General features: G+C 44.0%; 1 protein-coding gene across 26 annotated transcripts in view; it reads left to right on the top strand.

Annotated features, from left to right (window-relative positions):
* The window catches only part of SVIL (supervillin), a 142900-nt gene extending 139421 nt beyond the window's left edge, over window positions 1-3479 (top strand). For all 26 annotated transcript variants that reach the window (XM_076331798.1, XM_076331783.1, XM_076331787.1 and 23 more), the window contains 3 exons: window positions 1314-1435; window positions 2253-2408; window positions 2534-3479. In XM_076331798.1, the coding sequence (XP_076187913.1) occupies window positions 1314-1435; window positions 2253-2408; window positions 2534-2620 (365 nt within the window). In that variant the 3' untranslated portion in view covers window positions 2621-3479. The remainder of the gene's footprint in view (window positions 1-1313; window positions 1436-2252; window positions 2409-2533) is intronic.
* The last annotated feature ends 7488 nt before the right edge of the window (window positions 3480-10967 follow it).

Consider the following 10967-nt stretch of genomic DNA (forward strand, 5'->3'; position numbering starts at 1 on the left):
CAGTTTGCTCCCAACATCTGATGTAAAGCCAAACCTGTAACATTCAGGTTTTGCAAACCTAATGGAACAATGATGTCCAGCCAGGCTCTCCGTTTGCATTCAGCACAGGTGTTGCATCAGTTCCCTGGGGTGCTCCTCAGCAATGGGGAGGAGGGGGCTGTGTTCTTTTAGACCCCCCTGCCTGACAGCCCACACGCATCAAGTGCAGGTAGGGACTACAGTAAAAAAACAGGGTCTTCCATAATGGATTTATATGCTCTGGAAGAAATCTTAGTGCGTTAAAGATGCTCTGAGATTGAATGTAGGGAATAACAGAATTTTGCAGGAAGCAGTTTTTAGGGAAGCTACAGCCCTCAGAAGTGAGGTGGTGTCATGTTGCTCTGTTGGTTTCACCTGATTCTGGACTTTGCAACATTTTCAGCTTTTCCATTGCCTATCTGGAAGAAAGATTTGGTTAGACTAAGTTGTTTGAATCCAAGTAAGATGAAGGTACAATGTTTTTTTGAATGATACCTCCTTCCAGTCCCTGACTGCCTCTTTCCAATAATATTTGGAGTTTATCAGTGCTTGTGAGTCCTTGGGGAATGAAATTATTCAACCAATAGGGCCTTTTTTCTCCAGTACTTGGCATAATGACTTTAACCACTTAATCTGATACAGCATCACTCCTAGGCAGGGTTATGTCCATGTCCTATATAGTGTGCACACATACATGTTTTAAAGAAGCAAGACTGTCTTTGAAAATCACCAGTAATTACCATCCAGCTATTGCAATACCTCTGTTAACTTTCAGATCCTATTCCTTTGAATTTGTAATAACAAAATGATTGTGTTAGACCTCAGTATCCCAAGTTAAGAACAGTTTAAACATTCTCACTTAAGCCTCGAAGCTTAAGCTTTATTTGCTGCTGGTAGGATACTTGTGCTGAGCATACCAGAAGGTTTCATTTACGTGAATTTGGCTAATTTCAGACCATCACACTCTGCTTACTCTAGTCTAACTCTATTTTTGTAAGATAAGAAATACATTGGGTTAGGAAGTAACTGTGGGGGATTTTCAGCATACATGGTTTGATCTTTGTGGTCAGATACAGTAAAAGGCAGATTTAAGAATACTGAAGAACATGTTAAAAGATGCCATGCTACATTAAAAAAAATCCTGGTGAAATTTATTCCTACTGCCTTAAATTACTTCAGCTTTTCAGGAAAGAATCAGTTAAACATGCTTACAAGGTAGCTTTGGATAATGGCTGACATTGCAAAATATGGTACCGTTTGTAATTTCTTTTTTTTTGTATTTTGACTGGTTTTAGGAAAAAATGTAAAGAAGCCCCCAAAATCCTATCTAATTCATGCTGGCCTAGAGCCTCTGACCTTCACTAATATGTTCCCAAGTTGGGAACACAGGGAAGACATCGCAGAGATCACAGAAATGGTAAATCTTTTCATTGCACAGACTGTCTCCTGTTGCTAGTAATTGTGTCTTGTGTTGTCAGTAACATTGCTTGTTTGTGCTGTCAAGCCCCAAAATCTAGAGGATGAACTTACAAATTACAGTTCAGGAGTCTGCACAGGAAAAAAATAACAACATAGCTAAATTCTGACTGGGAGTGTGGATATCTGAGGCATTCCTGGTTGTTTTTTCATGTAACTTCTCATATTCTTTTTTGTTAAAAACAGGAGGAAAGTGTTATCTGAATCATCTCTTAGAAAGAGATGTGCTAGAGTTTAGCAGAACAACTGTTTCAATCGTGAAACAGGCAGCAACGTGCAGTTCTGGTCTGTCCTCCAGGCTCAAAGTGCAGGGAAGCAAAATGCCCCACAAAGGATCAGCTGGCTCCAAAAGTTCCAGCATTGACTTCCTCACCTGGGAAGCGGAGTCACAGCCGAATTACGTGTGACTGCTTTAAAAGCCTTCAGTGAAGGGGCATCTCAAGGCAAATGACATTTTCTGCTTTGTAAGTCTTCTGCAGCCATCCTTAGTGGAAAATGCTGGCTTCATGACTAAACACAGAATTCAGCCTTAAACTGAGATTCTGAGAGTACAGGATGTCTTTCTGCTAAGCGCAGACCTTTTTTTAACTGTGAAATTGTTGTAGGGCAGGGCTCTTTGCCTATGTGCGGACCTGGATTTAAAGCTTTGTGCTCCATGGGCCGGGCAGCGCAGGTTGATCCCATGCCATCTGCAGACTGCAATGGGAGCAGTTGGTGGTTTCAGCATTGTGATCCTGTTCTCTGTTTTCTCCCTGCAGGATGCTGATGTTTCTAATCAGATAATCCTTGTAGAGGACGTGCTGGCCAAGCTGTGTAAAACAGTGTATCCACTAGCAGATCTCTTAGCTAGGCCTCTACCTGAGGGAGTTGATCCGCTGAAGCTTGAAATTTATCTTTCAGATGAGGACTTTGAGGTAAGGAGAGACTAGGTGCAGTGTTACTCTGTGCACGTGTGTCTAACCATGCTGAGAAGTCATTTGACAGTTTTGCTACTTATAAGTGTTTTTACTAATGGCATATCCTCTCGTTTTAAATGCAGATTGCATTAGAGATGACGAGAGAAGAGTACAATGCACTGCCGTCTTGGAAGCAGGTTAATCTGAAGAAGGCAAAAGGACTTTTCTAAGTTGCATTTATTGGAGTGAGCACTAAAGGGATGTCTGTTTTCACTTTCTATGCCCTTTAGAAGAATTGTACCCCACATTTACAGAATAAATAGAAAGAATCTGAAGTTATTAGTGACTACCTATCTGGAGGTGTGTAATATTATAAAAGGCCAAGAGAACTCTTTGGAAATGGAATTCAATTTTGACTCTTAAAGGTAATGTGTTTAAGCTCTGCTCTCCTATGCACTTAAACAGTAGTTTCTTGAGCTACTGCTACAGGTGTCCTTTGGCTATATACAATACTTGCCATTTTTGTTTTTGAAGAAGTTCTCTTTGTAAAGTGTTATTTTGTTAGTTTGTGGATTACAAAGAATTTATATTTATATAAACACATAGAACAAGTATGTATTTAACAATGCAATATATATTCACTTTCAAGACTTTCATGTCAAAACTACAGAAGAGTAGCTGGATGGCAGTTGCTTGTACTGAATTAGCTGTATCACCAATATGTATCTCCTACGCATCCTGAAAAGTTTCTCTTTGCAATAGTTAATGAATTGTTCTCAGTGCTGCTTCAGGTGCTAAACTGAACAAAGCGTTTGTATTTATAGCATGGATTTCTTGAGAAACTATGCGAATCAACCTTTATACTTTATTATCCAAAAATGTATAGTGCCTTGTTTTTTGTGTACAGTTTATATACAAAAAAAAGATTGGTCTGCATTTTGAAGATGGCTTAGAATGGTCTCCTATGTTACTTTTATAATAGTAGAAATAAAAACATCTCAGTTTCTAATACTTGTTGTAAACTTCAAACATGTCTTTTGTGATATAAGAACCGAAAGTAAAAGCTTCTAAATAAACTCTTAGCGATGCTCTGACTTGTCATTATTTTGTACTGTAATCTGTACTAAGTCATTGGAACCTTCCATAATGTGGTATTTTATCAAAATATTTTAACCTTAGATATCTGTGGGTGTTGTACAGAGTTATAATTTGAGAAGCAGATAATGTAGAAAATAATCAGTGTGTAAGATAAAATTAGGTTGTTCAACACTAATGCCGAACGTTGGAACGTTGGTCACACAACTCCTGTATCCTTTGGGTTGCCCTGTTTTACACATGAAACCAAAATTATTATGCTGGTTTTCAAAGTTTGAAAAAATCTTTTCAACCTTTGTGCAATTGGGAGTAAAACTTGAACTGAAAATGATATGGCATCGTGTCCATTCTTTCAGTAAGCACCGGAATCAAAATCTTTTTCATTCAGCTAATTAGGACACTGAATAGAGTAATTGAGTAAAAATTTGCTATTGTTTGAAATGTTTTTCAGGCATTTGGCATTTCTGTTAACTGGTTTCTGTCAAGAACTGAAATGGAATAACCCAAGAAAAGGGTAGCACCAGTATTCAGAGCCAGGATACTTCTTACCTAGCCTCCAGGAAAAAGATGTTTAGATGTCTGATAGTTCCTCAGAGGTCCTCAGCTATGTCTTCTGCACGGGGGACACTCTTAGTTTGAAAATGCAGAGCTTTATAGCAACAAGTTTATTTTTCAAGCACTGAGAGGATTCCAAAGTCACTGCTGTATTCATCTAAGTGTTTCTGCACCCATCTATTTTCCTGTTTCACCCTCTCTGGTGATAAAATCAAGCAGGAATTAAGTTTTGTTTATTCATGTTCAATCTGTACCGTGGGGGTAGCAGGTTCCTCTGTTTTGATTTTTCTCTCCAACAGAGAGCTGATTTGCATAGCATGATTGACCTTGTTTTTCCCTCTGGCAGGGTAGTATCATTTGCTTTTGTTTTTTTGAAAACATCATCAGTCCTCCAAGTGCTGCTGAAGGGCAACATCCACCCACCCTTAAAGCCTTTAAGCTAAAAGACAAGACAAGCCGGCACAGGGACCTGCAGGCAGTGAAACATAATTCAGTGTTGTCAGCTCTCGGAGTTACTGTAATTTTTACACAATTTGATATCTTGTGTCTCAGTTTCAGGAACTGGGACACAGAACCCAACTTCCTACTTAAGTGCTTTGCTCCTAACATTGCCTAGGAAAACTTCGAGGTTTTGCAGAAAATAAAATACTGTTATTGTCCTCAATATACTTGTTATTTATCAAAATGCTTTCCTGAAATGTGAAGCTGACAAGAGAAAGCAAGTCAGTGTAAGGCCTCAGACAGAACCGTGAGTTATGCTTTAATTTTCTGCTACCTTCCCTCTCCACTGTGGGGATGCCATTTATGGTTGGAAATTGGAAAGGGCCATTAAAATCTTCTTGAACTGTTTTTACAGCCCTGCATGGGAAATACAACTGAAACAGGTTTTGTCTGGGTATGGGGAGGGGGGTACTTTGTTTGTTTGCTTGGGTTATCTAGTGTTATTTGCTTGTTTCAAATAGACCCCCAAGAACACGCTTAATGTCTAGGGTGAATTCAAAGGTGAAGTATTTGGTACAGGGACTCTGTATGTGAAAACGGCAGTACCTTGAACATGGCATTCTGCATTCTCTGTCGATCTCGCAGCTTCCAGGCCTTGAGCCATGATTCTTATCTCCTATGGTTTTAAACTGCTCAATCCTGACTCTTAAAAATACTGCTCTTTGATTACACAAGCATTCCTACACACGTAAGGATTTGTTAGCAGTGAAATGGTCTGGAAACGTGAATACATTAGTATGCCAAAACAGCAAATAAAACATTATGTCCGAAAAATCTGCAGCCTGTATGCTTCAGCCAGAAGAGGAGGGAAAATGGAGGGTAGGTAGGGGAAGAAAAAACAAAACTAATCTTTAACAGTTTGGGAGAGCTTGTTTCTGTCTGCCGCCATCCCACCAGTGTCCCAAACACTGAGCAGGAATTGTGGACCCATGTGCACGACTGGTGAAAGCCGATTCTGAGCTTCTCTGAAAGCCCATGGTGCTTTTGTGGGAGGGGGGCAGTGGCAGGCTGGTGCAGTGGAGTCTGAATGCTGCAGAGCCCTCTGGGATAGAGGCTTTGGCTGGCCGAGACATGCTCCCCACAGGGCAGCATTAACCCTGCTTGGCTGGAGCGGCAGGAATAACAATTTGGCCAGTCTCTGCTACTAACTCTCAGTCTAAATTTCCCTTTTGGATCAAATAGCAGATGAGGAGAAATAGCTCAAATAATATTCTCCAAAGTGTCTGCTTTCCACCTCCCCTTGTGTGGAAACTAAAGTAGGTTTGCAATAATATGTCATTGCTGCCCAGAAGTAGGAGAAAGCAGCCTGTACGCCCAAGTCACCGCGCAAACATGCGAGGCCCCTGTTCACCTGATGCACTCTCCCAGTCTGATGCTGGGAGCTGACAGCTGCTGCTGCAGGGAAATCCCTTTTGGGCACAGGCTGAGGATCGTGCTCAGCCAGTTAGTACTGGCTCTGGGGACACATGGTCTCCTTTGCCTCTCACAGGGCAACAGCATGGGGTTGATCACACAAGCCCGAGATGCTGCCATGGGTAGATGAACACTTTTAACCTTCCTCCTGAAACTGAATGTGTGAATTGATCTTTGATGGGGACAAAGGAGGTTGGGGTGCAGTGCTTGAAATGCCAGGTTGGTTCTCCCTTCTCTGGTCTCGTATTTATATGCCCTGTAAGGTTAATGCTGATTCTATGTTGTTTTCCTGTGATTTGATCAGTGGAGTAAGACGAGCACCTGGAAGAAGAGCTAATTGTGAGTAACTCCTCCTTCTGCTGCTATCCTGGTGAGTTAGTAGCTAAAACTGCCCGAAGAACAGTCTGGAGAGTCAGTGCAGTTTCCTCATTCATGCTGGCTCTGTGGCCAAGTTTTGTTGAAACCTGTGACTGTGGGGTAGTGTTGTCACACTGTTAGTTTTTCTCTATCTAATCCAACTTTCCTGGTCCTATAATAATAATAATATATTATTATTATGTATTATAATACAAAAAAACCAGCTAAAATATTTTAATATTTTTCCCTTCACGTTAAGCCTTAGCATGTGTGCTGTACTGGCTTCTTGCTCACAGTATTTTTCTGAGCGCTCACTTGTGAACTTGGGAGGTGAAAAAGTGTAATACCTCTCCATGGACAGAGGCACAGCCCAAATACCCGAGCAGTAAGTCCGGCCAATCCCAGAAAGAAAAGGATGAAGCAGCAGCTCTTCCTGCCGGCGGGCAGGAGGGCAATCCCAGGGACCATGCTGGTCAGCCACTGCCCTACCTGTGAGGGAATCTGCTGCTCACACACATGGTACCTGCCCACAGGGTGATACCGCTCCTCTTCAAAATCAGGGTCTCTCGGTTTAGCAAAGGTGCTGGCTGCAAGGCATCCCACTTACTCTGAGACTCACAGGTGATCTTACAAACTCTCCATTTGGCAGCCCCGGGACCTGCTCTGTATCAGGAATGTTTTGTGTGGGATTTTCCAGTGTGGTTTTGGGAGACTTGGGGGTAGATGGGGGGAGTATGCAGCCAAGTGGCAGTATTTCACCAGCTGTGCGGCTAGCAGCCCTATCTCGTGGGGAGGACAGCCCTCTTCCATGTTCCTCTGTGCTCTGGGGTGGCCGAGAGCAGCATGGACTGGGAGCCAGTCATGCTGGGACTATTCCTGGAGCTGGAGAGCCACTGAAGAAGCAACCCGAACCAGCCTGTAAACCTGCATGGTCTGGAGCTGAAGCAAAGCGAATCTTTATCTCTGGCTTGTGCTTCTCCTGAAGTGCAGCATATTTCAGAGGAATGGTGAAAAAGAGGGAGCGCCATACGCTGTGTGCACACCATCTTCTTTCCTACAGCTGGGCTACTCAGCCTTCGGCTGCTCCCTGCCCTATATTCCCCAGGGAATCGGTGCAATGTGCCAAAGTGACAAGGCAGCAGGCACATGAGATCAGCAGCAGGGACTGCATCTTCACACCCTTTCATGCCAAATCGTGTGCTCTCCATAAGGATGCGCAGCCCAAGGGACAAAGATGGCCCCATCCTGTTTCTACAGCCGCAGTCATAAGTAAGGGCAGCCCCATGACTTGAGGTCCACATGCACTCCTGATGCACTGACAAAGCAGAAAGCACGGGTTGCTCTCTTAGCAAGACCATTAAGTGTCACTTGTATAAAGCTTTGTAAATCACTCCTGCTCGGTGTAGTCCCTTAGACTAGCACAGGAATATATTTTCACAGCAAGGACCAGACTCTGGACAAATTTCTTACATTCTGTTGCTAAAAGAGACAATATTTGTGCAAAAGAAACAGCTTTGTTTCCCGCTCTCTCATTGCAATAAGGAACCGGGGTATTTGAAGAAAACTTTCCTTTATCTTTTCAAATAGAAAGTAGAGTTGGTTGTAGAAATTCATGGTAAAAGCTACTGAATGTGCACCCCTGGCTCTGCTACACGTGTCTGCACACACACAGTCCAGGCCCTGTGCTGGCAAACCCTTGCAGTCATGCATTTCTACACTTGTGGCTCAACCAATCTGGAAGGGGCCTTGAGGGGCTATCTAGCCTGACTGCCTACACCATGGCTGCAAACATTACCTAAACCACCCCAAACTTCTGCTCTCTCCTCTGCAGGGACCTGTCCATGGAACTACACACCAAGTTACTGAACCAGGGAAAAGTCCTAGAGCACAGGCACTGCTGGAAGAGCGAGGGGAGGCAGAAGAAAGCAACCTGTAGTGTCCCCATTTTCCATATTACTAGCTGATACCTGTTCAGCTTCAATGTCACACTCCCCAAAAGGGTGGTGGTTGCTCAGCCTCCCCCTCCACAGCCTGTGGGTTCCAGGCTGTGCTAACCAGCACATTTGTTTTCCAGTGGCAATTGCTGAGCCACTTGTGCTGTGAAAGCAACAGTCTGATATTTAATCCCTTTAGTTTAGAAATATGCTGTATAAACTGGTAACTGTTTACATGTGGGGCTATTAATTGTCTTTATGCAGCCAGTAAACATATAGTAGCCTCGATACAATCGCTACTCTTGGTAATGGCGACTTGCTGCGAAGAAAGGCACCTGCTTCCTAGCTCCAGAAATTGGATGCTGTATATAATAATGTTGTTGAAGTGGTAACACTTTATTATAAGTGTCTCTCTTGGTTCACTCTATGCTTTATAAATTGCTCATGACTTATAGACAGAAAAGTAATTGATTTGGCTTGATTTATTTATGGGGGCCCAGGCAATATTTTATCGTTTCACTTCTATAGATTTTTTTGAACTTAAGTCATTTATGTAAGTAGTTTCCAAGTAAAATCTCAGCTAGTTCTAATGCTTTTTCTTTTTCCAACTCTGACTGCTACCTTCATTTCACTGAAGTCTTACAATTTAAATATGTGGGGTTTTTTTTTAACAATTCTAACTTTTGTATTTCAGGAATATGATTGCTGGTCCCTTACTGCACAGTTGGGGGAGTATTTTTTCCCCCCAATTCTTTCCAAGTGGTTTATTAGTGATCTGGGAAAGACGATTCTCTATTTCAGAAAAGATTTTCAAAATTTGGCTGCAGACCAGAAGCAGAACCGTGCTGCACCGTACCACACCACACCGGTGCAATAAATACTAAGGAACGTAGCACGCTTCACAAAAGGAAAACTACCAGAAATAGTCTGAGGTTTTGACTTTATCCAGAAGCCACTGGTTTACTTTAGTATCAAAATTTCCAGCAAAACAGACTTAATTTTGCAATGCTTTTTGATTTAGATAGAGCCATGCGTTCTGCCAACACATGACTGCTGGATGAGCAAAGACTTGCAAGACAGACTTTGCAGAAGCAGAGGCAGCACTCAAGGTTGGGAGTAACGTGAAGCACAGAAGGACCAGCCAAAATTACATAGGGCAGCAACAGGAATGAACTTTGAGATCCCAGAGTCTGAGCAACAGAGGGACAAATTGGAGCCCTTCAGGACTGACCTGTGAAGATGAGACCATCTGGAACCACCACTGGTCTTGGTACCAGTTTGGACAGAGTAGATACCACAGAAGATCGTCTACATTTTGACCTTAAAATATGTGCAAAGACTCCATAAGGTGTGGTTTATGAGGAGCCCATATTGGATGAACAAATAAGACACCGTCTTATCCAACACACCTCACTTGTTGATGTTCATAGACCGTAAGACCAAGTGCTAGAAGAATAAGTGGTTTTGTATTTGAGGATCTTACCACAGCTGCCTCATTTCTGAGGACACAGAACAGGCAGTGGTCTGTGAGAGCCTGGTAGCAGCAGATTCACTTCCAGGTTCTCTCTCTAGAATGAGATGGCCCTTATCAGACACAACCGAGTGTGAAAGTGGAGCTTCTGGAAACACACTTGCGCATGCGGCCTCCTCGCTCTGTCCCCTGAGGGATCTCTTACGGGTTTGTTTCTTCCTGAAGGATATACACCAAACCTTCCCCTTTCTTAGCCAAACTCATTAAGAAAAGTTAGAAAATCCTTAAAGCAGCATTTTCCAAAGAAGGGACTGAGCCGTGCGTGGGGAGGCAGGCAGAGCCCAGTGAAGACAGGCGGAGGATGTTTGCTAATGAGAAGGCGCTCCTGGTAGATGGGATAAGATGACTGAGCCTTCTTGGAAGGGAATAGATGAGGAAAAAATGTTGGAAAAATGCCAGCACAGAGTGATTAAAATGTTTTTTCATTTTATATTAAGAAGTGGCTGAAGGCCGCCAGCCTTGTTTGAATTTAATAGGAGCTTGTCCTTGTTCCATGTTCACACCGCATCATGTGAACCACAGCCATAGGATCTTGCGAGGGCAGATGACTGAGATGACCAGCTACTGCACTGCACAAAACACAGCTGGCGAACAGTGTGCCTTCCGTTCCCCATGAGTGACGTAGGTAACACCGGCGCGTCACTGTGCTCCTGCCCCGTTACCACCTCTGCTGGCTGGGACGGACGGCCTGCTCCTGCTGCACTGCCTCGTGCCCCTTGCTTGCCGTGAGAACATCATCCCCATAAAGGCCCACGGCCTTCCTCTGGCTAAACCTGAGCTGGACGCAGGCTATTGTATTGCCTCGGGGGACTTCACCAGGTGCCCTTCATCGGGACAGGCATTTAAAAATCCCAGGTGCAGAGGTGAGGCAGGGGACACGAGAGCTGCCCGTCCCTGGGGTGGGCCGAGCGCCTCTCGTTGCAGAGCCGGGGGGGTCTGTGTTCGCAGGGCCGAGGAGCGGCTTGCTCAGGCTCAGCGCTGTCAGCCTGCATTTCCCCACACGGCTGGCCCGCGGCGCCTGAAGTCAATTGCTGGGCGAGCGTTAAGCTATGGCCACGGGAGAAAGCGCCCGCGGGACGCGGAGCCGGAGAGCGTCGCTGCCTGGCTGCCACCTCTCCTGCCCTCACGCTGCTTTGAAGTCCTTCCTCCCAGAGCCGGGTTCAGGCGCCGCGGGCCGGCGCTTATCTGCCG

Source organism: Aptenodytes patagonicus, chromosome 2 (genome assembly GCF_965638725.1).
Source record: "Aptenodytes patagonicus chromosome 2, bAptPat1.pri.cur, whole genome shotgun sequence".
Lineage (NCBI taxonomy): Eukaryota > Metazoa > Chordata > Aves > Sphenisciformes > Spheniscidae > Aptenodytes > Aptenodytes patagonicus.